Raw genomic sequence first — 23806 nt, 5'->3', positions numbered from 1 at the left:
TCAATAATTAAAAAGTTTTATATATTTGTTTTCGTTATACTGTCTCATAGTAATACAAACTTTGGTTTTTTAAAAATTCTGTTTATCAGTACGATCCAATTGCAGTTTATATCTGATTCATTTTTGAAATTTCGAATAAAGTTCAAATATGTTATTTTCTGACAATGAAGGTTATATTATTCTGAAATGTAAAAAAGGTTATATAATTAAAAGAATTTTAACATATTCAAATAACATACTTTTGTTGCTTTTCTTCTTCGTCATTTCCATCTTCCTCTTCTCCAGATTCAGACTCCTCTTCAGCTATCTGTAACCACTCAACAAATTTTTTCATTTGCTGCAAAAAGAGTAGTTTTCCTTTAACCGAATGACCCTCCTTATACCACTTCAAAATTACTTCCTCTGATATTACATATGCTAAAATAAAATGTTATTAAAAATCAAAAATGGTACCAAATCTTTATGAATGCTGTATAGTTAATTACAACGTACTTTTATAAAATAGCAAAACAATTTTTTGGAAGACTTTCATAAAGTTCATATTTTCATAACAGAATTCCTGGACCTTGAGTATGAGTGCAAGCTCAGATTTGGCAGTGACTGTAAAAGCACAAAATAGCGGAGTATATACTTTTAGATGTTTCAATGCCTGATCAGCTACCAATTCTTCCTTTTTATTCCATTCGGCTTGTCCCATTACAACGCCCCAAATCTGTAAATAATCGTTTATGTTTTCTTTTGTTAGCATGATTATAATAATAATTCTAATATAACCACAATTACCAGGCCAATAACTTCATGTTCAGGAATGGCACATCTTTGTGCCATTTGTTTGAGATCGAATATAATATCTTTCATAGAACGATTTTCAGCTAAATCATCCAAGAGTAATTGTTGCAAATCTCGCTTTGCTTCTTGACTTGCTTGAGCTTTGTGTAATTTCACAATATCTGCAAGACCAACAGCCTCAAATACAGATCGAAAATGCTCCTCTGTTCGTCTATTTGGTGGTACAAATTCCATTAACCTGTTTGTTGCGAAAAAAGCAAAATAATAAAAAATCCAAGTCCTTAAAGTATTGAAACACATTTTTTTAACACTCCGTACAGGATATAGAATATTTTTATACCTTCTTTCGATGTTGCCCTTTTTTAATGCAGTCATTAAACTAGAGAGACCTTTTTCCTCTCTCCAAGTAACAAAAACCTCTAATAAAAAGTCTAATGCTAAATTATCTTTGACAAGATGTTCATTAATTAAAACTGAAAGCACAGAGGGTGGTACAGATCCATTGGAAATCCATAAAGCTGTCATTTTAGCCAATTTTGTTCTTTCTACAGGGGTAAAGCCCTTCATAAAAACCAATACTTTTTTCATTTCATCTTCAAACATTTTTTCCAAGTATTTATATCGTCGCATAAGTTTAATGAAAACCTAAAAATCAAATTGCAACCATGATCATATAATATAAAATTAATAAATTTCCTCTAAATATGTATTGTATGTAATATATCACTTGTTCAAAGTTGCGCATTGATTCCATATCTTCTGGTTGTTCAAAAAGACAAGCAGTAGCTTTAACGGGTTTATCGCCATCTTGAGCAATAGAACCACCTGGTATTAAAAGACCGCCAGCTATTAAAATGTCAAATAGGTCTTCTCCGTATCGGCGGTAGTCTAATTTAGAGCCGGCTGCATCCAAGTACTTTGAAATTGCATCTAAATCGTTACCAGCCTTTTCCAAACCAAGAATAATTGCATCCCTGAATCCCGTTGGATCATACTTTTCTTTTTCATCTAATTTGTAATTAAATTTATTATAATTTTCAACAAATATTAAACAAAATTCTCTAATTTTCGAAACGTACCTCTTTTTCTGGTCTTTATGCGTTGACCTGATAATATTGGTTTTTCTATTTTTTGACTCATACAATACCTTTCTGAAATTATGAAAATTTCTATAAATACCGTATTTAAAATATGTTTTAACCGTAATGATTTGAAAAAAAGTTAAATTTCAGACTATGTTTATAAGGTATTCTACTACTAAGCTTGTGCAATAATTGTACAAAATATTGAAAAATAATTCCATCGTACATATATACAAACAGTTATTCAAACATTAGCTATACTTGAAAGTATTTTTATTTGCAAATACGCATTTAAAAGTGTTGGAAAATCAAACAAGACTACCAACGCGATCACAATGCGCGTAACATTCGACTTCAAAGCTGTCGTTGGCACATCCCTGACAAATGGCGACATCCCTGACAAATGGCGATATTTGTAAAATAAATAATTATATATAAAAATTTCTGATTATTAACTACTTTATACGATCGTATTATAAACGATGCAAAAAACATGTATTTTGAGTAATTCATTGCTTTCTAAGGTTAAGGTCACGCAATGAGACCACGATGGTCGAAATCTATAAAAATGTTCAACTCCTTACGATGGATGGATTATCCCAGAACCGAGAGAATATTAATCAATTATTAGCCATTTTTCTTTGTTAACTTACATAAATGCACGTAGAACTGTAAAACTACCCCTTTCCAGGTGTACAAGAGCAATACGAAATATTCCAAAGAAGATTTTGAGCACTTAAGTTCAGTGAAACCGAAGAGAATTAATCTAAGAAGAAGTCACGATTGGTAGAGAATAGATAGGTTACTCGAATTTGTATTTCATAACGTGTTTTTAACGCCATCTAAACGGTTTACGGTGAAAGAGGGCGCTAAAAATTGCTACGAACTATTCAGCCAATGGTAACACGCGAGCGCCATGTTGGATTCAGAAACCAGAACTGAAGAACATTGGTAGAATAACATATAGAAACGACACGTGTACAAAGAGTAGCCGTACAATTGAATCTACTTTTTGATCCGAGTTCGTGTGCATTACTTATTTATTGTTAATTGATGCGGCAGCCTACGTGGCGAGTTTTTGTAGGAAGTGTACACGTTACTGTTTTCATCGTAAATGTACGAAGAAACTAGGCAATTATAAGATGACTTATGTTACAACGAAGTCACGAAGACGTGCTAGTACACACCGATTTTATCAAAATTGCGAAACTGGCAAGGGGTTAACGATACTGATTGAATAATAAAATTTGTGAAACACGCATTATAGCTTTAAAAAAAATGTCACATCAAATGCGCATTGATCAATATTACAAATCAATAATTAGCACGCAAAGATCAAATAAAACGATTGGCATTAACAAAAATTCTAGATTAAAAGATATATCGTATTCAAGATCTGTAAGCTACTATTTATTACTATGTTCACCGATTATTTAGATTTTCAAGTGCTTATAATGTAATATAATACTTATGTTACTTGTACCCTTTTTAGAAAAAGAAAACTGAGAAACAAAATAAAACACATATTATTAGTTCTGATGATAATGAAATTAATTTGAGAACACCAAAACAAGACTTAGAATGTAGTTTGGAGATGAGTGAAATAGCAATAGATCGTAATAATAGTATGGAAGTAAAGAAGGAAGAAATAATACCAAGCTACGATGATAATGAAAGATTAAGATCTCCTAACAAAACTAATATTCAAGTTACAAACAACCGTGATTCTATTTCTCCAGTAAAACGGTTAAAATATTCTCCAAAAGTACCATCTAATAAAAAATTGAAAAACTTGCCACAAAACCTTTCGGGCCACACTCAACATAATGACATTATAACTAAAGCAATTGAGCATATGAATTTAGCAAAGCATGGTGCTATTCCACCAAATAATTTTAATCTGGAAAAAATATATTCTAATAGCAGATTTAATTACCAGTATAGTTGCATAAACACAAAGACATCAGTAAAGTATGAAGAAAGTGAAATAAATTTTTCTAATAACTTAAACTCAAAAATCTTGTCCGCTGTTATTTTTACAGTTCTTTCTAATCCTGTAAATTGCGGTTACTTCGATGAAAATGAAATGGACTTTATATATTCCATTGTTACTCTTCCTGTAAATGCTCAATTGTTACTGACATGTATGATAAAAAGGAAGAAAACATGGCATAGAAAAAGTAATATAAAGTATCCGGAAATAGCTTCGAACTTACAACCTGTGTTTAAACTTCTTGCTTCACGATCTATTTGTACATTTGATGTTAAAAATGAAAACTTGTCTACTCTACTCCATTTATTGCAAGTTGGTGAAATACGTCAACTTTGCCAAGTTATGAAAATAGATTCGAATGGAAAAAAAGAAAATATCATAACCAAATTATTAAAATTATCAAAGAACAAATCTTTGTTTCCTGGTATGAAAAGTCCAAATGATATTTTGTATACTTCTATTTTTGATATATTGGATTATTGTGTATGTATAACTGACAGGACATGGAATATTATTGATAAAATAATTACTTTACTTGTACCAAATCAAGATCCAAAAATGAGCATAGCAGATACATTTTTCAATTTATATGATGTTTATTTAGGAAAAGCAATGTTTCCCAACATTCCTGAAATTCGTTTTCCAATATTTTCTTGCACGTCACATTTACTAAAGTAAGATTTTCGTACTTATCATATAACTATAATGTTGATGTATGAAAGAAGTTCTTTAGTTTATTTAAATTCATTTGTATTTACAGTTACATTCATGCTAAATCTATGTTGTTTACTACATTGGAATCTATTGAGAAGAAAAATTGGGAGAAAGTACGATATTATGGAAATTTAGCTATGGATAAATTGTCAAATGTATTGAAAATTGAATCGTTAAGGTATTTAAAAATAGATACTCATTTGTTGGAAACAAATTTCAATATTAATTATACTTGGAACATACATTTTGTAGATTAAGAAATTCTACAATTCCCATGCATGTTAGATGTTTCATGCCTGAATACGTGTGGTTGAAAATACTTTCAAAATCCATAGAAGCATTTAAAAAAATTGAAGACAAAAAACATGTCTTGGAAATTTTAAACTTTTTATTAGAGCAAGATTGTCACTTGTCTAAGTATAAAGGAAGTTGGTACAATGAATTAGCACTTATTAAAATGTATCACCACAAAGATGTAGATGCTAGCGCATCAGTAATAATTGAAGCCTTAGGAACAGAAAATTTGTCACAAGTAGATCGAGTAGAACTTCTTGAAAGAGCAAATAAAATTTTTAAAAAAAAGAAAGGTGTAAAGCCACATACAAAAATCAATATTGATAAAGTTTTAAATGATCATATTCACCAAATGCCAAAATACGAAGTTTCATCTATTACTATAAATGCTTTATCAATGCCTAAGTAAGTTCAGTTGCATCCCTGATCTTTTAATAAAAAGACAAAATCATATATTATAATTTCATAATGAGTGAAAGATTTAATGTAAAATTATTTTAGCAGAGGGATTGGAAATAAGAGTGTTTGGTGCATAGAAAGTAATAGTGAAAGTCAAAGTTATGGATCGGTAGAAATGCTTGCATCGTATCACTATTCTGAACAAGGATTTCCTAATGCAGTACATTGTGAAGGCGAATTGCCAATTCTTTTATTCGTTACTTTATTCTGGGAAGAAATTTATGAAATAGATATTCCAGGGGCGTTTGTAACACTGTATCAATATGCTCCAGGTGATTTATTCACTGAACATTTCTATGATAATAGAAAAGAGAAAGTAAATATAAAATTTGAAATTATTAAGAATTTTGATTCGGAAACTTTAAGCTCCTTCATGAAAAAAAGATTTGAAATATATAAACAATATCAATCTATAATGAATTCAAACTTACTAAAGAACAGTTTACAGTTAAAAGTACGTATTTTTTTGAAATTATTTTGTATCATATGCTATGCTATATAATAATTTGCAAGAAAAGAATAAAATTATTACTTTTAGGAAATAGTATACTGTTTAGGAGTTGAAGGTATTGTAGGAATTTGTAAACGACTTATTCAGAACTTTAAACTTTGGAAGGCTGGATTTCCTGATTTAATTGCATGGAATTATGAGACCAAGCGGGTAGATATTTATATAAAATTTATATATACATATATATATATATTTTTGTATAGTTTCGAAATAAGAACTGTCAGTATACATACATTTTTGTTAAATCTAATGAACATAACTTGTTTCTTTTACAGTATAAGATTATAGAAGTAAAAGGACCACGAGATGTTCTCTCAACGAAACAACAATTATGGTTGCAATATTTAAACCATCTTGGACTTAACACTGAAGTATGTCTAGTACAAGGTAAATATTTTATTAATATTAAATAATTATATCAAATTCTAAACTTACATTTTTTAATAAACTCAAGGTTGCAAAGCTTCTGTTACTGTAGTAGTGCAGGGCCCCTCAAAGTGATAACTTAAAAATAACAAAAAGAAACGTTACTTTGTTACAGATAAACTCGGTGCAAAAAACAGATAGAAAATATAAAAGCCCTGGATAGCTACGAATTTAAATATTTTACATACCAACATACTATAATTTTTATACAGATTAGCTTGCTATTTATTCTATCTAAAAACCATTTAATACAATTTTGAATTTAACTTACTCAAAGTGTTTTGTAGCGGGAGTTGTTTCTAAGTTAAATTCGGCAACGGGAATATTGCGTTTTGCTACTTGTGGTGCAAACATTGCTGCAGGATATACAATCGACGATGTACCAATAATCAAGCACGCGTCACAATTTTCTACAGCATCATCTAGTGTTTAAAAATGAAACATTTTATTCACATTTTTATGTAAATTATTCGTGTAATATTGTAATATATTTTATGTATCATTAAAGAGTACTTACTGGCTTGTTTAAGTACATCTTCGTACAAATTTTCACCAAACCATACAATATGAGGTCTTAGCAAACCATTACAGTTTTCTTTACAACATCTAGGTAAATCGTCTTTCAAAATATCAGAAACCATAATGTTTGGATCTGGAGATCTATGGATATATAAATTATATTCATAGTATAATCTATATTATATTTATAATGCAATCATGTTCCTACCCTTTTCCTTCCAATGCAGAACATATTGGAATATTTTTATTTATTGCAACATCTTGGCAAACTGTGCAGCGGGTTTTATAAAGCGATCCATGAAGTTCCACTACGTTGTTTGCACCTGCTCGTTGATGAAGTTCATCAATGTTTTGTGTTACAATAGTAACAATCTTACCTTCTTTTAAGGCACGATTTTGAAAGGCTGCTATTGCATTATGAGCCTAGGATATACCAGAATAAAAGTATTAAAATTCATAGAACGGATATAGAATATTAGGTAGCAGAAGAAAATATGGGATTATCTAATTACTTTATTGGGTTTAGCTTCGTTCGCTACTCTTCTACGATATTCGTAAAATTCCCAAACTAAAGAAGGATTCGCTGCAAATGCTTCTGGAGTTGCAAGCGTTTGAGCTTGATACTTTCGCCAATAACCACCGGCACCGCGAAAAGTGGGAATACCAGATTCCGCAGAAATTCCGCTACCAGTTAATATCAATATGTTTTTTGCATTTGATAATGTTTCTCGAAATGATTTCATGATATTCATGTTTCACATTTCTAGAACACTTAGGCCAGGCAAAGTCCTCGTCTTCGTGAAATATGGTGCAGTGTCAGTCTTTCACAGATTAAACTATTTGAAATAAAGAATTATGTAATTAGAAAATGAAACGTTTCTATAAAACTATGCAATATTGCGATTTGAAACCAAAATTAGTAGAAATGTCGAGTGTTGGTTAATAACTTTTCATAGTTAAAAAATCTTTTAATCTTTCTATTGTTACAAGCTGATACGAAGTCACAGTACCAATTTGCATAAATTTCTACTAACATGCACATCATCCCAAAATGAATAGTTATCATTTATCAATAATTTTTGGAAATTGTTACATCGATATCATTCGTGATTATTTAGTTAATTTTACATGCATATCTCTACCTTATGAATTTCTCCCGCCATGAAATATCAGACACTGATAACATTCAAGAATCAATTTTATTAAAATTAATTATTGGAAGCAATAGTTCTTTTCCTTACGTCGTTACGTTACCTAAAGTATTTGAAAAAATGTGGTGTCATCTATGAATTGATATTGTAACTACTAAAATGTATCAGAAATACAAAATAGAAATTCCCGCAAATTTAATAACTGATTTTTGGCGCCATTGCAAGGAAGTCGGAACATATTCCCGCCAATTCAATAAATCGAATCACAACTTGAATAATAATTAATTATCCTTCATCTGGGATTAAATTATGAATTTTTAGAATTTAATACTGATCTGTAGTGCTCATTCAGGCCTCTAAATTCTTATGTATTAGAAATCGGAACATTAAAACAAAAGAAGCTCCAATGGTTTAAATTCTTCTAGGATACTTGGAAAGATTGAAAAGATTTTCAAAATAGATATTGAGATCTTATATCCAGATTCCCATAGTAACAATGCTTTTAGCAAAATTAAAATCAATGAACAATGCTCTAAAACTACTAATAAAACACGAAATTTAATTCATATTGCCAAAACTGTGAGTTCTCTTTAGACTATAGCTACAGAAATAAAATTCAGAGCTTAAATTTCTTGATAGAAATTTAACTTCTGCATTAAAATATGTTAAACTAAGGCAGATCATGTCTAACAACAAATACATGGTCAGAAAGAAATCGCGAAACATTTACTAACAAATTTAGTAAGTCTGATTTCTACATAGGAAATATCATTTATTATTCTTTATACATATTTAATCAAGTGTTAACCGAAATTTGTTACGTCTCTTCTCCTTCCTAGCTTGTTCTTCTTCTAAAAATTGCTTAATCATAGCTGGTGGCAATATTTCACCTCTATATGTTTTTTGTATTCGTTCTTTTCTCAAAAGAGCAAGTCTTTCAGAAACATACGCTTTTGCATCGAATGCTTGCGCTTCTTTAATCTTTGCGATTAATTCTGCTTGAAAATTTTTTTCTTTTCTTATATTACGCATTTGTCTTATTTTTGCCCAGACATACTGCATTTTCTTGCGAAGCTTCTTCCTCTGATGTTTCTTCATTTTATGTCTTCTAATCACTATTAAGTTTACTGCAAATTTTCCCACATTACTGCTCGAAGGAAGCTCTAAAGATTTATCTATAAGCGGCAAGTCACGTCGAATAGGATATTGCGTTAAAGGTTCTTCTATCGATAGTATATTCTTAAATGGTATTTCGATTTTATTTTTATTTAAAGCACCGTCTGCATTAGCAAAATCTATGTTCAGTGTTTTTGGTACGAATGAAATATTTGTTTCCGGGTATTTTATAAATACTGCATTTTTAGAAGAATACAGCGGCAAAATATTACGTTGCTTCTCTGATAAATAATATGAAATATATCTTCCAACAACATTACCTGGAATAACAGTAGTTAAATGAAAATTAATTAGGTTATATTTGTATTGTTAGATCGTTTAAAAGTAAAACGTTGAACATACTTTGTCTGCCTACTGTTATTTGCCGAAACGCTGTGCACAATTTATTTAGAGCCATTATTTTAATTATTACATATATGTATAGAATATTGTGCAGTACTGTTTTAAAAGATACTACCGCAGACGATACTCTAGAATCTTTTTACTATTTCGGTGTCGAGACTGTGGCGCTACTAACTATGAGAATCAAAATCGATTTCTACATATTCTCGATTAAAATACGCGTTGTATGCATTTTTAAAAATTAAAATCCTTCAATCCGTTCAGAAGTTACGACAGTTTAAAGAGGATCGAAGAAATAAATACGTGATGTACGACCTTGGTTCTCGACAGAAATTCAAAGAAACTTTCAGTCAATAATTATTAATTAACATCAGGCTAATACAGTAACAACGAACTAATGGCTGCGAATTTAGAATTGTTTCTTGATATAATAAACGAATTTAGATACATTAGGTGAAAGGTCTACTCGTATACCTCGTCTGTGTCGGTATGTCGACTTTCGAAACTATCGCACTCTAGCGGCTGAACCGTGAAACTGTTTAAACTATTCGTAACTGCAATGATAAGTTAACAAACTGTATAGAGAGGAACCCCCCAACTTGGAAATTCAAAAACTTCTGACATTTTGGGCGTATGTAGAGCATATATAGAATTATGTATTACATAATTCTTTCTGCTGTCCAAGCTTACATTGAAAGCTAAAAATTTATCCCTTAAATGTCCAGCAATTTTTTATTTCCTTGTAACTTGAAAATTATACGAAATAAGAAGAAAGTTATTTCTTAAATTTAAATCTATCACGTGACAGATGATTTGTCAATGTTTTTAAACGATTGAATACAAATTGTAAACAAAAGTCGGTATTTAAATAATTTGTTTATTTTTCACGTGGAATCTTAATCAGTGGTTTGCTGTATAGTTTACTTCGAATAGTTTTCTATTTATTGATGTTTGTTATCGTTGAAAACATTCTGTACTTCCTTTTTATTATTCTTTTCGTTACATAGTGCTGATCATGCGATATTTTTTGTTCCACTCTTTACGCAAAACCGAACGTTGCATTTTCACCTTATCCTATTGACAGTTCAACCTCGATTTTACATTCAAACTCGGGGTCTACAGATCCAAAGTGCTCAGAAGAATTTTTCCATCAAGTTTAAGTATCGAATGTATTATATTAACATAAATATTCACACGTTTTTTTATATTTTCCACTACATTTAGAATATAATTAAATTATATAACCGATCGTGGGACACGTCACAGTAATTTTTAGTTGCAACTATTCCAACTAAATATCAATTTTTATTAGATAGAAGTTTCTAATCATCGACGATCGTACTTAGGAGATTTAGGTTGTAAGAAGTGTCTGCTTTTTTAAATGCGCGATGTCGTTGGTTCTTTGTTTAAACGCTTATACCTGAAATATGCACGGTACGTGCGTAATTATTCAAGAATATTTAAATCGGTCGCGAAGTATCCAGCATCGTCGATTTAAGGAATTACGTGTGATAGTCGTGCGTGCAATTTTAATTTCGAGTACAAAAGACGCCATATTTTCTGCTATTATTCTCCGAGCAACACGCGGAAACGACGAAGTTAGCAGCAGCGACTTAGCATATCTCCGTTTCCTATCGTCGTTTCATTAGAGCAAGCCTTCGATTGATTAATAAATTAATTTTGTCGTTTAGCAAAATTGTCAAATTTGCGGAGATGATATCGTTCCGTCCACAAAAAGTTACTTTGTGGTGTGATTTTTGGTTTTGTGCCTGAAATGCACAAGAAATGCCAGGTGTCAACCGACCATCAAGATCTTCCAAGTCGACGTCGTTAGAACTGTTGTTTGCGGAGCTATTTTAAGTCCTCTGTTTATTCCAAAATCAAACGACGAGCATCAGATCGTTTTTTATTTCGATTCAAAGTTTCATCGGTCGTTATGGGCAAACTATTCAGATTATACCATCAGATAATGGAGTTCCGTAACTGTTTCTCACGCGTCCTGACGTCAACTCGCGCAAACAGAGATCCGTTTAAGACGCGGAGGATCGTGTGGACACGATTACGAGCGGTGGTTAAAAAAAAAAAGAAAAAAATTGGAAAAAAAATACGCGAGGTCGATGTCCAGTTATTTTCACGAGCCGACTTTTGCGGACTAGCATCGCCCGGAGTCTTTGACTTTTTTTGTTTTTCAATCAGACCGATGCTAACTAGCGACCTTCGTAGCGATCATTGAAACACAGAACCGGCTATGGTACAATCAAGGTCGCTGATGATACGTGCACGCAGCAGCCAGCGCGGCAGTTTTGTATTGTTCCGCGAGTATTTCGATCTCAGATCACGGCAAACCGCTGAAAGGAAACGCGACCATTTCGGACCTGTTCAGCGTCGTCGATTCGTGCCGATCGGTAAAAAATTCAAGTTGTCGCGTAGGCAGTTCGCGTTTTCGTACGATCGACATGAAGAAACTCCACCTGTGCTTTGTTTTGGATATCTGCCTGCTGGTAGCCTCGCAAAAAACAGCTCTAGACACGCCGGACAACCTGCGTCTCTACCGTGAAATTCGTAATCTGATCTTTCGAGTTTTCGGTACGTCAACAAGCTTCAAAACATTCATTTTGGGGAACATTTATGGGAAATTTTTAGATGCAAGATACGAATTATCATACGTAGGGGTTGAGACAACCCTCCACGAAGCTCACGTTTCATTAATTCTATTAACAAATTTATAAGCCACACTGTTATGCATTTTGCAGGTAACGCGGAAGGGCAAGAGCGAAAATTTCTAGCAAATCGTGAGCAAAAAATTCAGGAAGAAATTCCTCCAAATGTTCCCTTTCCTTGCAATGTAACAGGTAAGTAAAGTTTACTATTTTCCATTTTTCTTTTTAAATCTATACATTTAAGGATTTTAAACTCGTTAAGGTGTTTCTATTCTCTACGTTTACCCTAGTTTCTCCGAATGGCAGCGGATTACGAATTCCGATCTGTTTAACTGCTTTGCAGTTTCGTAAAGTAAAAGTGACGGAGATTTTGCACTCGAAATTCAAGAAAAATTCTTAAATAACATTAAGGAATCAGGAAACAACAGCTACTTAATCGATGTACGCTGAGAAAGCTTGTGATAAACGAGTTTCAAGGCCCCCGGTGCCATATCAAATACTCAACCTAATTAATGCACTTCTTCTTTGTCTTCTTCGCACGACGATCTTTCATTCCCCGTGGAATTATTCAGAAAGTGATTCAAACAATAATTATTCGGGAAATCATTGTGAAAGGTCTAGCAGAAGATAGACAAAGCAACAACTAATCCGTTCGCCAAGAATGGCGAAAAATTATTACTTCGATCAATGTCCTCTACGGATTAATGAATTTTTTACCTCGTAAGCAGGCTCGTTTTCTTTGTTACGATCGTCGTACATTTCCTTTCGAAACTTTCACACTTTTGCTCTAGCTTTAGCAATCTTTTTGCTTTATAAATATTGCACATCGCTCTTTGGGGTTCTCTTTTGCATTGTTTGCTCTTTGATCTTGCTTTTAGGTGGCAGGTCTTCGGAAGTGCCCGATTCGGTTCATCGTTTGAGGCCAGGTGACATAGACGTGATCGCCGCGATGGGCGATTCATTGACGGCTGGTAATGGAATATTTTCAACTAATTTATTACAGGTCGTAATTGAAAACAGAGGCGTCACGGCGAGTATCGGCGGCGAGGGAAACTGGCGAACGTATCTGACGCTCCCCAATATTCTAAAAGTACGTTCATTGATCATCCTCCGTCTAAGAAATCAATTTTCCCTCAATTGAAACAGTTTAAAACTATATCGATTTGTTAATCTCTGTATGTTGAATTGTAAATATTTACTGATTGTTACATACGCAGGAATTCAACCCGAATTTAATAGGATACGCGCAAGGAACTTCTCAAACTTCTCATCGAAATTCCCAGCTGAATGTCGCCGAACCTGGCGCGATGTCCAGGGACATGCCCTTCATGGCTAAATATCTAATCAACAGAATGAAAAATGACCCCAGGATAAACGTTGAGAAACAGTGGAAGGTTCGTGTTTCAAGTAAGAAAAATTCATTCCAACGAGAGTACGTACAACCCTTCTACTTGCAACTGCAATCGCTCGACAAGTTAAAATCAGATTAAAATAAAGATTTATTAATAAAACAATGGTTCTAACTGTCTTCAACTTCACTATGGAACGACGTTTCTAAATCTACACTAATAAATTCCAGCTGATTTCGTTGATGATCGGTAGCAACGACTTCTGCACCAACTTGTGCGAGCTGCCATCGCCGTGGTCCATTTTAGAAGACCACAAAATTGATCTAATCAACACTCTGAGAATACTGAGGGATAATCTGCCAAGGACTTTCGTTATTCTAGCTTTGCCGCCTCATTTGAAAGCGCTCGTCGACACACGAGAAGGGAGAGATTCGTTCAAGTGTTACACGATAACTACCTTCGAATGCCCCTGCCTGTTTGCATTGCAATTTCGAAACCAGAAATCGAATTACTATGACGTAATAAGAAGGTTTGCATCGGTTGGATATTATATGCAGTTTGTTCTAATTATTATCGATTGTTTATTTCTCTCAGATGGCAGGAATTGGAAGAAGAGATTGCTGACTACTCAGAATTCCATACAAAAGATTTCACGGTTGAAGCTTTGCCTGTTCTGAAATATTCGAACATACCTCTTGCCGACGATGGATTCTCTGATGTGTCGTATCTTGCCTTCGATTGTTTCCACGTAAGCCAAAAGGCCAACGCATTATGTAAGTTCAATCATACTAATTTAATGCTAGTAATACCAGAGGGTTAAAAATGACTTTTTCATGATACTAGCTAGATCTTAAAAAAAGAAGCCATTTGTAATAGTTTTAGCGTTAATAAATTCTTTTTTAAACAGATGCCAATGGTCTCTGGAACAATTTGCTAGAACCTTATGGGAATAAGACTGAACATTGGACCACACCATACGAAAGGTTTTTGTGTCCAACGACGAAGAAACCATTCCTGATGACGCGTGAAAATTCACGCAGGAACAACAAGCTACGATAATAATAATTTTCTTTAAACACACTAAACGTTTTCGTTGCAAGTTTTCCGCATTCCGAGTCTCATGCATCATGCTTTCATTAAATTATTATCAATTTTGTCTATCAAAATAAATCGAAATGTTCTTAAATTTTAGTATAGTAATGTCAAAGTGCCATCTTAGCAAACAATTTTATTTATATGTACTTGTAAGCAATATTTATTCCTATTTAATGAAAATTAAATTGTTATTTTATACATCACTATTTTGTGTACGACATTTAAATAAAGATAACGAGAACACTTGGTTGTACTGTATTGTTATATGTTTTAACAATGTGGCCAATATTTTTTCGAATAATGTAAACTTTAACTTCGTCTCAAACTGGCCATTTTTTGGAACGTTTATTGTTTTCACGGTTATTATAGTAACTATACCGATGGTCTCAAGACGAATTATAGTTTCGCCACTCTTACTCACGTACGATGACTTTACTACCGCGTAAGAATACAAAAGAACGTGCGTGTTTCGTTGAACAGAAAAGTAGAGGGGCCCCATCGATGGTTACGTTTACTTCTTTCCTCAGCTGTCTTCATTCATGTTCTGCTCAATCTTTCGCTGATACTAAATGATCATCCATGAAAGACAAATTGTGCTCCACGTGTGATCAGTGTCACTTCGTTGCTTTGCGTCGTGCGAGAAAACGAAACAGTGAAAAAGTGTACGTTAACGGAATCCTTAAAAGAAAAGTAATTCGAAACTGGCGGAAAAGTTGTTGACCACACTACTGCGATCAGCTGAGACTGACGATAAGGTACTTGCTCTATTAATCGAACAATTCGTTATTTTATTTAATAGCGTAATAATTGAATTTTATTAAAAAATAACAATCGTACACACGATCGTTTCAATTCATTTCTAAGGGACACAACATCCTATTTTTATTTATTCTTAACTGTCCAATTACTGGAACAGTTACCATAACAAATAATTTAAATTTTATTTTTATCGTAATTTTTTTCTGAAATATATTTTCAAGTTTTTCAACTTTTGCTGTTCGAGTGAACCTGAAAGAAAGATCCTGTTCGTCGAATTTCACGTTTGCTTGGAGGAAATAGGTCGACAATAAAGGAAAGTTTTACGCGGTATGCATCCTAATTTATTATTAATGTAGTTCCATGTAAACAATTAAAATGCAATTTTAAATTGGCATTAAAATTCGAGCATTCGAATAGAATTTTTTGCAGAGACTAAATATTAAAGCTAAATAAATGCTCGAATGCTTGACTCGATTTGGGAAAAAGTGAATTTGTTTTGGTTTGAATTTCAAGTACTTGGGCAGCAATAACTTGTGAAAATTGCTCAGGTTCAAGGTTCGAGGTTCTCGACAAATGCACCGACGTCAAGGAAGCGGAGAAAGTTGAAATATATCCTCGTAAGCGACAAATTCTCGAGGAGCATGAAAAAAAGAGGAACGATCGTAAAAATAATTGAATTATTTTCGATCTACCTTCTGCAAAGAGGATAAAATCGCCATGAAAATGGAGACTATGCGTTTGCTGCTGGTACTTATTATAGCACCAACGGTCATAGGATCCCTCACGGATTTTTTAAGAAGCATCTTTCGTTTGGGAAGGGTGAGTCTCCTTGGTAAGGATTATTAACGTTAAAAAACGGATACGTAAACGGCAGAAATGGTTTAGAAATTTTGGGGAAATCTTGGGTATTCCAGTAATGGTGAAAGTTCACTGTAACGATGGATCCAATTCATCACTGTTGGCTAATTCGGTTTGCCATCTGACCAACAATAGCGATCGCTGGCCAAAAATGGTTTAGCATGCAAGCTATACTACGCGAAGAGTCAAACGTGATTCGAGAGCCAATTAATGTGCCGTTATCCTGATGCTTTATAATTCTCTGTGCCTTGATTCTTATAATTTTCTTTTTATTAATGCATCTGAGCAGAAATACTCAAACATAAACGGTGCAAATGTAAATTATTAAGATTAGGCGGTTCATAAGCTACTTTAATCAAAATTAAACCCTTAAGAATCATATTTTATACGCTCGTAGGGTGAAAAAGGACTGGAAAGGCTTTGCAATATACCTTATGGTTGAAAGTACTTGGGTAGGGGAAATTTTACTTATTCCAGAATTCAGTTATGGTGCAAAGTCTAAACTCACTATGTGTAGCCTTGAGCTGCAGTCTTATACCGATATTCATAGTGAACGGACGTTTCTCTGCATATTATAATTCCCGCAAAATGTGTAAAATGGACGTCGTATGTGCAGTGATTGTTTGTAACAGTTTAATCGCGAGGGTTAAAATCGACACTGATAGATTTTCGTGGATCAAAAAGAAATCATAATTGATGGAGTGCATTAATAAATTGGATAATTTCTAATCGTAACTATAACAAAACGAAATATCTAAAAAAAACGATCAAACAAACCATTTTCCAATTTGAACTCTTTGTTTTCGATTTACCAAACAGCTGCAATCTGTCATATCAGTGGAGAATATTGTTTTTTTCGACTAATATTCGGCTGAAAATTTCGTATGAATTTATTTCCATTGCAAAAATTTAATTGTTTATATTTAATAAATTTGTTTTCGAAGGTTGGATATTGGAATAGTGCTGTGTAACTTCGCATGCGATTGATAACTAAGTATATATATTTACAACTGTAACAATGAACGATAAAAACGTTCCACAGTTATACAAGACACGTCGCGATCGAAAATATAATTGAAACTAATTGATCTTCGAGGATAGATTTTACCCTTGACATTGAGTCATTTTTGCTTAAGGCAATCTTTTAATAAAATAAGTTTATATTAAATAATCAATTGCTTTAAATAGTAAAGGACTTTTCGATTCCATTTTAAATTCAATCTAAACACAGTCTATTTGGCCAAATAAACTATTAAATCAAATTTGCATAATACCATTCGTTACAAATGAGTTAATTAAACTTGCCAACATGAAAAAAAAAACCCAAGTTTAATCGATGACGAATCCAGAGTGCGGTGCATTAGCACAATGCGAAGACCTATGTTACGTAAAACCGGAAGAACGACTAGACGGGGTGGAAAGAAGGATACTTTGCACGATGAACAATTGGAGAAAGGCCAGAACTTTTCTTTTCGTTCGAAAGACTTGAAAGAATGGTCGATCTCGGTGTCTCTAATCGATTAGGCTTTACGTTTCACTCTTTATTAAAATATTAACGATGATACGAAAACACTTTCGAAAGAGGAAATTGCAATAGCAAAGATTAGAGAAAGATTTGTTATCAGAATGAAAGTCAAAGCAATTTCGACGTATATTTTCTGACACATCGATCGATGCACTTTTGTTTACAAGTTGTTATTTCGAATCTTCATAGAAGCGACACACTTTGTCGGTAAATTATTTATATGCGACGGTATTTAAGCCACGGCGCGGCTGAATGCAAATGAAAGAAAGTCATCGACGACGACGTGCTCGTCGTGCTAATCTCGTATTTCGCCGACGATCGACGGAGACTTAAATTCTGATGGAACTACGCGCGCTGTGTACCGGAAAAAGCACACGCTTTGAAACTTTCATGCCTTTCGAGAAACCTATTATTCGATGGACCAGAATCCATTGCCAATGCAACGAATAAAACTAACAATTCTAAACAGGGAAACATAAAACAATGGTCGTTGTTTTAGAACGATGTTGTTAAACATGGGATAACGTATCCTGCAACGTATAGTGGAATAAGAAGTCAGCCTCGACTTCCGGATCATTTTCCATTTCCCTGCAACACTCGACTAGGGAGGTGCGTTAATAAAATTGCAAAAAAATGGTTAAATAACAGGTTCGATAAATATTCGAAAATTTTGTTTCAGATCATTATCGACGCCTGATAATGTGCATCGCCTGAGACCAGGCGACATAGATATCGTCGGTGGTCTCGGCGATTCGTTAATAGCCGGAAGTGGAGCTTTGGAAGAATTTGCAATAGGAACATTTATAGAAGCACGCGGAGTTAGCTGGTGCGTGGGCGGTCAAGGTGATTGGAGACGGTTCTTAACCGTTCCTAATTTACTGAAGGTATTAATCGCATTAAACGTGCACTCAACTTGTTAGCGAAACCATAAACCATAAGTGTCTTCGATATTCCATATGCGAAATGAAAACAATCGAAACTGATCCAAGGCAATTATTATAACAGATGTTCAATCCTAATTTAACTGGCTACTCCACGGGTACGGGTGAATTTATCTCGTCGAAAGCCAAGCTAAACATCGCGTTTCCTGTCGCGGCTACCGAAGATGCACTGCAACAAGCACGAATCCTCGTTCAAAGAATCAGAAACGACGCCAAAGTAAACGTGAACGAGCAGTGGAAGGTACCATAAATATTAATTAAATATAAGCCAAGACTTTTACAGGACACACGAGTGTCAGAATCTTGAAATATTTATGCATATTGCAGCTCGTAACGATATTCTTTGGCGCAAACGATATTTGCTCCGCTCAATGCTATAGTCCCACACAATTTTCACCAGCTCGATACGCTCTCCATTTGCGAAGAGCTCTGGATTTTTTGAAAATAACTCTACCTCGAACTCTAGTCAACGTTGTGCCAGTTATAGGTGACGTATCATCGATAATTTTGCGATCAAACTCGGCTGTCGACTTTATTAATCACTGAATTCTTTTATTCTTAGACGTCACAGTCTCTGTTAGAGTTCCACGAAGTGCTATGTGCAATATTTTGCATCCACTTTACTGCGCTTGTATGCACAAGGGTACTCGACCGGACATAACTGCATCAAAAATGGCGTATTTTTATCAGCAAGCCATAGAAAATCTAATCTACTCTGGAAGGTATCGTCTAATAAAAATAATTTTAATTTTAATCACTATTAGACGAACAATGAAACGTAACTGTTATTTTCTATTTCAGATACGATAAGTCTGCAGATTTTACAGTAGTATTGCAACCGTTTATGAAATTATTTAATGCTCCAAATGCGGATCCACGCAAAGCATCGCCAATTGATCCTACTTTAGTCACGCACGATTGTTTTCATTTCAGTCAAAAGGGCCACGCATTGGGTGAGAATATTAAACGATAAACAGGCTAATAAACAATACCAGTGAATCTATATTTACGGTTGCGCCTTCCAACGTTCGTTCGTTTCTATACAAGCGTGTATAAACGGTTGCATATCGCCAGGCGCTGCAATTATTTAATGAACGCGTCGGTATTGCAGTAAACTGCAAACCACATTCTATTGCTGTACATGCAGAGTGTTCGGCCACCCATAGGAAACACTTTAATGGGAGATTCTAGAGACCAAAATAAGACGAAAATCAAAAATATCAATTTATTGATTGAGGCTTCGTTAAAAAATTATTAAAAAATTTTTAATCGTTCTGCAAAAATTATTTTCGGTTGCGGGGGTCAATTGCAATCATTTTTGGTCAATAGACATATCCTCGATATCCTAGCCAGTTTTGAGAAAAAAATTCGAGAAGGTGTGAAATTTTCGATGAAATTAAAAAATTTCGAATCGTTTTAAAAAAATTATTTTCACTTGCAGGGGTCAATTACAATCAGTTTTGGTCAATAAACATACCCTCGAAATCCTACCCGTTTTCTAGAAAAAAATTCGAGAAGATGTCAAATTTTTCGACGGGAAAAAAAATTTCAAATCGTTTTGGAAAAATTATTTTCACTTGCAGGGGTCCATTACAATCATTTTTGGTTAATAGACATATCCTCGATATCCTAGCCAGTTTTGAGAAAAAAATTCGAGAAGGTGTGAAATTTTTCGGCGAAAAAAAATTTTTCAAATCTTTCTAAAAAAATTATTTTCGTTTGCGGGGGTCAATTACAATCATTTTATGTCAATAGACATACCATCGAAATCTTACCCATTTTCGAGAAAAAAATTCGAGAAGGTGTGAAATTTTCGATGAAATTAAAAAATTTCGAATCGTTTTAAAAGGACTATATTGAACGAGTCACCGAATAACTGTCATTATTATTTAATATTGGTTTGTTATAAAAACAATAAAACATGAATAACAGCAGGAATAATTTTTAGTAAAAATCTAAATACAAATGACAGACTTGAAATCTATAACTAAATTGCACGAACGCATTTAAATTGCCCTGAAGATGAAAAAACATTTTGCGTGATTATGGAACTGGTCACGTTTATCTTACCAGCTCCGCAATAATGACTCTCAGTTTTTCAGTAGCTAGAATTTTTATTAATTAAGATATACAGCACAAAGGAGGTGCCCATCCGGTCGATTAATCAAGAAATTTGAATAACCTGTTAATTTCTCATTGAAAAAACAAATTCCGATTAGATTATTGGTATTATTCCTGCTCATATATTTGCACTAAATCATTTCTTTAGCAGCTCGTTTGCACTATCGTTTTCTCAGAACGAGTCGTACAAAAACTTACTCGACACTTTTACGAATAGGGTGACCATTCCAATAATTTATTCCAGAAATTACTAGCAAACATTACTCGTTGATATAAAGAAAAATGATAGGCTAACGATTACTTTCTCGACTAAAATATTCAATTTATAAATTCTTCTACGTTTTCTCTGCCCTCTTTACAGCCGCGAACCTTCTTTGGAACAACATGCTGGAAGCAGTTGGAAATAAAACGGATCGAGGGCTGCCTGAAATATTCGAAAGGATTTTATGCCCGACAGAAAGGGCGCCATATATCTTTACAAACGTAAATTCAAGGCATTTCCAAATGACAGGAAGCCAGGAGGAGATCGTGCCAAGATAACGGATAGAAAGATCATTTGTATCGATGCTTTCGTTTGTGATAATTACTGATACGGACTTGGACGCGATCAGAATGGAAAGTTCCCCACCAGCATCGCTACAGTGTCTTAAAAATGGCATCTGACAACGAAAAACGTATAAACAATTGAAGAAACGACATTGCTTAACGTGTTTAAATGATTTTCGTGGTAGAATTTGATCGTAATTGTGACTTTTTCGAGGTCAGTTACGCGTTTTAAAACACTGTACGTTTCTAAATAATTACGTGAAAGCGTGATGTACTAATTCTAAGTGACATACCTATGAAATGTGCCTATAATGTGTTTCTGTGACTTTACTGTTCGTTTCTATTCGCCGTAAATAGAATATCCCGACGAATAAAAATAACTTTGTCTGTGCCAGATAGTTGACTCCAGTTGCATTGCAAAATCAACCAAGAGTTTAGTACCTCGTAGCTATGTAAGATACGTAGTTTCGTTTAGTTGTTTTTTGTAGAATAAAAATGAATTGAAAAAGAAAGAAATTTGTATTATGCACACTGGTAACATTAATTTTGATCTCGAATAAAAATTGATTGTCGTTCATTTAATGGTATTATGACTATCTTTGTAAATATTGTCACTATCAGTCTTTCTTGCGATTTATTGTAATAATCAATGAAACCTCAATATCTGCAACATGTAGCTTTCTTGCTGTTAACAATTGGCAACAATTGACTGTGAAATTAAATCAGTGACGAGTATGTGTGCGTAAAAACCGATTATTCAACCGAATGGTGTCAGATGTCTCGTGAAAGGAACGATCACCGAGGATACACATATACTTTCGAGAACACTTTTAGACGTTAATGGAACTTGACCTCGAGACATTGATAACGAAGGTCGAAGAATGACCTTCGATTAGCCATACTTTCTTTTACGGAGTATAGACCGAGATACTGCTTTCTGGCTCCTGAATTAACCCTGGGATTACACACCGTCTTTCAGATATGGCGTGCAAATTCTATAAAAATTCACCGAGACACGTTCGAGCATCAATTTTAAGCGTGGACTAAAGTTACTGTACTAAATGATTAAAAACAATGTATGTTTAGAAATAATCTACTGTGTGATAATAATAAAGATGTAAACATTTATTAAAATAGTATTTAATTATGTATCTATGAAGTATTCGAAATTTTCCCCAGTCTTGTATTGCATTGTACCAATGACTTCGTTTTTAATTATTTCCAAAAACAGTAATCAAACGGCGTCAAGTATGAAAAAGAACGTAGCCATTTTGTCCTCCAATCGATTATCGGAAATCTGGTGGTAATACTTGATCTGCGCAATGTGCAAGGGAATCACTATTTTTGTGCCACGCAACAGGTTTGGTAAGATGCATTTTAAAATGTACTCCGATTATGGTATCGCCAATTATGTCACGCCGACCATTTAAATTCCACCGTAGAAAATTTCAAATAACACGGTGAAAATATTAATTTAAAAATACTTGCTCCTGTAAAAATTGATCGAATCGTATTGTACGCTGTCGAAACAGTTTGACAGTGATAAATTTGGACCATGGTTGGCCCACATTCCTTATCAAACTTATCGAAAGCTTCGTAAATCGTGAAACAATTGAGAACATTCATCTTCAATGAAATGTCAAAGTGTCATCGGGTATTTAACTCTTAATCGCTTGGGAATTAATTAATTAATGTCGCGATCGATTGATATTAGCACAATAGATCCATTAAGATTAGCCTTGGCGACACACGGCATTAATCTTTACTTCGGCTTAACGATTTCGATCTTATCAATTTTATAGTATACACGACCAGAAGGCGAAAAATATTCTCAGTGTCTAAGCTTTTTAAAAAAAATACATATCTCTGGATTCCTAAATACACTTCGTTCTATCAGTGCACATTCTATATCGATTGAACGTAATTTATCACGCAACATTTCCTTATGACCTCCTAATTTGCATATGGAAATGTCCTTTGCATGGCGTCGAACGCACAAGACTATCTCGAAGCATTTAACTTGGTAAATATTAATATTAAATAATTAAAAATGTGGAGTTACTTCTCTTTGTACGCCCTTTCACTTTAAAAATAATCAATCTTTGATACAGGACTCGTAACAAATGTTTCGAGATGCTTCTATCATGTTTACGTGCTAAAAAATTACAATGTTATTGAAAAACAACTAAGCTAGGCGTAATAAAACGTAATTGCAGACTAATTCAAGCTTCTCTGAACTCAAGATTCTTCTTCCTGTTTATATACAATTCCTTTCTTTGAGGAAACGATTATACACGCCTGATTAGACGCACCTTCTTGTGCGGTCCAGTAACTACGACTTCGACAAGGACAAAGTATGACAGATAATTGCAAATTTACTACTTCGTTTTCTACGCAATATAATCATTTGCAAGTAACTATTATAACTCGTTTCTTAGTTAAAAAATACTAAACTATTTAGCTAGTGTTGCATACGGAGGTCAAGCTGTTTAGTCT

At 33.7% G+C, this 23806-nt stretch overlaps 6 protein-coding genes across 6 annotated transcripts; 3 read left to right on the top strand and 3 right to left on the bottom strand.

Annotated features, from left to right (window-relative positions):
* Positions 1-113: 113 nt before the first annotated feature.
* LOC122402267 (protein krasavietz) lies at positions 114-2682 on the bottom strand. Its single transcript, XM_043404906.1, has 8 exons — positions 2525-2682; positions 1869-1940; positions 1517-1797; positions 1130-1434; positions 784-1027; positions 493-712; positions 240-417; positions 114-181 (listed from the first exon to the last, which is right to left on the bottom strand). Exons 2-8 carry the CDS (start codon positions 1927-1929, stop codon positions 172-174), a joined length of 1299 nt encoding a protein of 432 aa, XP_043260841.1. The 5' UTR covers positions 1930-1940; positions 2525-2682; the 3' UTR covers positions 114-171.
* Positions 2683-2846: 164 nt separating this feature from the next.
* LOC122402262 (fanconi-associated nuclease 1-like) lies at positions 2847-6532 on the top strand. The gene is made up of 8 exons (XM_043404900.1): positions 2847-3269; positions 3364-4538; positions 4625-4756; positions 4831-5277; positions 5374-5785; positions 5870-5992; positions 6118-6229; positions 6384-6532. Exons 1-8 carry the CDS (start codon positions 3150-3152, stop codon positions 6407-6409), a joined length of 2547 nt encoding a protein of 848 aa, XP_043260835.1. The 5' UTR covers positions 2847-3149; the 3' UTR covers positions 6410-6532.
* LOC122402264 (NAD-dependent protein deacylase-like) lies at positions 6249-8036 on the bottom strand. The gene is made up of 6 exons (XM_043404902.1): positions 7930-8036; positions 7300-7623; positions 6996-7210; positions 6786-6928; positions 6540-6690; positions 6249-6346 (listed from the first exon to the last, which is right to left on the bottom strand). Exons 2-6 carry the CDS (start codon positions 7537-7539, stop codon positions 6292-6294), a joined length of 804 nt encoding a protein of 267 aa, XP_043260837.1. The 5' UTR covers positions 7540-7623; positions 7930-8036; the 3' UTR covers positions 6249-6291.
* Positions 8037-8730: 694 nt separating this feature from the next.
* LOC122402265 lies at positions 8731-9905 on the bottom strand. Its single transcript, XM_043404903.1, has 2 exons — positions 9457-9905; positions 8731-9374 (listed from the first exon to the last, which is right to left on the bottom strand). The coding sequence occupies exons 1-2, from the start codon at positions 9509-9511 to the stop codon at positions 8731-8733; spliced, it is 699 nt and encodes a 232-aa protein (XP_043260838.1). The 5' UTR covers positions 9512-9905.
* Positions 9906-11776: 1871 nt separating this feature from the next.
* On the top strand, positions 11777-14731 carry LOC122402263 (phospholipase B1, membrane-associated-like). Its single transcript, XM_043404901.1, has 7 exons — positions 11777-12042; positions 12210-12308; positions 12995-13206; positions 13334-13510; positions 13696-13994; positions 14060-14238; positions 14373-14731. Exons 1-7 carry the CDS (start codon positions 11913-11915, stop codon positions 14522-14524), a joined length of 1248 nt encoding a protein of 415 aa, XP_043260836.1. The 5' UTR covers positions 11777-11912; the 3' UTR covers positions 14525-14731.
* Positions 14732-16016: 1285 nt separating this feature from the next.
* LOC122402240 (phospholipase B1, membrane-associated-like) lies at positions 16017-21304 on the top strand. The gene is made up of 8 exons (XM_043404864.1): positions 16017-16138; positions 18202-18311; positions 18382-18586; positions 18708-18884; positions 18971-19130; positions 19206-19365; positions 19445-19596; positions 21126-21304. The coding sequence occupies exons 1-8, from the start codon at positions 16037-16039 to the stop codon at positions 21302-21304; spliced, it is 1245 nt and encodes a 414-aa protein (XP_043260799.1). The 5' UTR covers positions 16017-16036.
* The last annotated feature ends 2502 nt before the right edge of the window (positions 21305-23806 follow it).

This window comes from Colletes gigas, unplaced genomic scaffold (assembly GCF_013123115.1).
Source record: "Colletes gigas isolate AHSC1104 unplaced genomic scaffold, ASM1312311v1 Colletes_gigas_Sc00034, whole genome shotgun sequence".
Lineage (NCBI taxonomy): Eukaryota > Metazoa > Arthropoda > Insecta > Hymenoptera > Colletidae > Colletes > Colletes gigas.
The sequence above is the reverse complement of the archived record's forward strand: the minus strand, read 5'-3'. Positions and strand labels throughout refer to the sequence as shown.

What these genes read in the sequence shown, in the direction of transcription:
- LOC122402265 (XM_043404903.1), bottom strand. Translation starts at nt 9,511, where the DNA reads ATGGCTCTAAATAAATTGTGCACAGCGTTTCGGCAAATAACAGTAGGC. An exon ending in AATAACAGTAGGCAGACAAA is followed by an intron (nt 9,375 to 9,456) that starts GTATGTTCAACG and finishes CTGTTATTCCAG; the next exon opens with GTAATGTTGTTGGAAGATAT.
- LOC122402262 (XM_043404900.1), top strand. Translation starts at nt 3,150, where the DNA reads ATGTCACATCAAATGCGCATTGATCAATATTACAAATCAATAATTAGC. An exon ending in ATATATCGTATTCAAGATCT is followed by an intron (nt 3,270 to 3,363) that starts GTAAGCTACTAT and finishes TACCCTTTTTAG; the next exon opens with AAAAAGAAAACTGAGAAACA. An exon ending in TGAAGTATGTCTAGTACAAG is followed by an intron (nt 6,230 to 6,383) that starts GTAAATATTTTA and finishes ACTTTGTTACAG; the next exon opens with ATAAACTCGGTGCAAAAAAC.
- LOC122402240 (XM_043404864.1), top strand. Translation starts at nt 16,037, where the DNA reads ATGAAAATGGAGACTATGCGTTTGCTGCTGGTACTTATTATAGCACCA. An exon ending in TGCAACACTCGACTAGGGAG is followed by an intron (nt 18,312 to 18,381) that starts GTGCGTTAATAA and finishes ATTTTGTTTCAG; the next exon opens with ATCATTATCGACGCCTGATA. An exon ending in CCGTTCCTAATTTACTGAAG is followed by an intron (nt 18,587 to 18,707) that starts GTATTAATCGCA and finishes TTATTATAACAG; the next exon opens with ATGTTCAATCCTAATTTAAC.
- LOC122402267 (XM_043404906.1), bottom strand. Translation starts at nt 1,929, where the DNA reads ATGAGTCAAAAAATAGAAAAACCAATATTATCAGGTCAACGCATAAAG. An exon ending in CATAAAGACCAGAAAAAGAG is followed by an intron (nt 1,798 to 1,868) that starts GTACGTTTCGAA and finishes ATTACAAATTAG; the next exon opens with ATGAAAAAGAAAAGTATGAT. An exon ending in TGTTTTGCTATTTTATAAAA is followed by an intron (nt 418 to 492) that starts GTACGTTGTAAT and finishes ATTTTATTTTAG; the next exon opens with CATATGTAATATCAGAGGAA.
- LOC122402264 (XM_043404902.1), bottom strand. Translation starts at nt 7,539, where the DNA reads ATGAATATCATGAAATCATTTCGAGAAACATTATCAAATGCAAAAAAC. An exon ending in ACGAAGCTAAACCCAATAAA is followed by an intron (nt 7,211 to 7,299) that starts GTAATTAGATAA and finishes GGTATATCCTAG; the next exon opens with GCTCATAATGCAATAGCAGC. An exon ending in CCCGCTACAAAACACTTTGA is followed by an intron (nt 6,347 to 6,539) that starts GTAAGTTAAATT and finishes GTTATTTTTAAG; the next exon opens with TTATCACTTTGAGGGGCCCT.
- LOC122402263 (XM_043404901.1), top strand. Translation starts at nt 11,913, where the DNA reads ATGAAGAAACTCCACCTGTGCTTTGTTTTGGATATCTGCCTGCTGGTA. An exon ending in ACGTTGAGAAACAGTGGAAG is followed by an intron (nt 13,511 to 13,695) that starts GTTCGTGTTTCA and finishes AATAAATTCCAG; the next exon opens with CTGATTTCGTTGATGATCGG. An exon ending in CCAAAAGGCCAACGCATTAT is followed by an intron (nt 14,239 to 14,372) that starts GTAAGTTCAATC and finishes TTTTTTAAACAG; the next exon opens with ATGCCAATGGTCTCTGGAAC.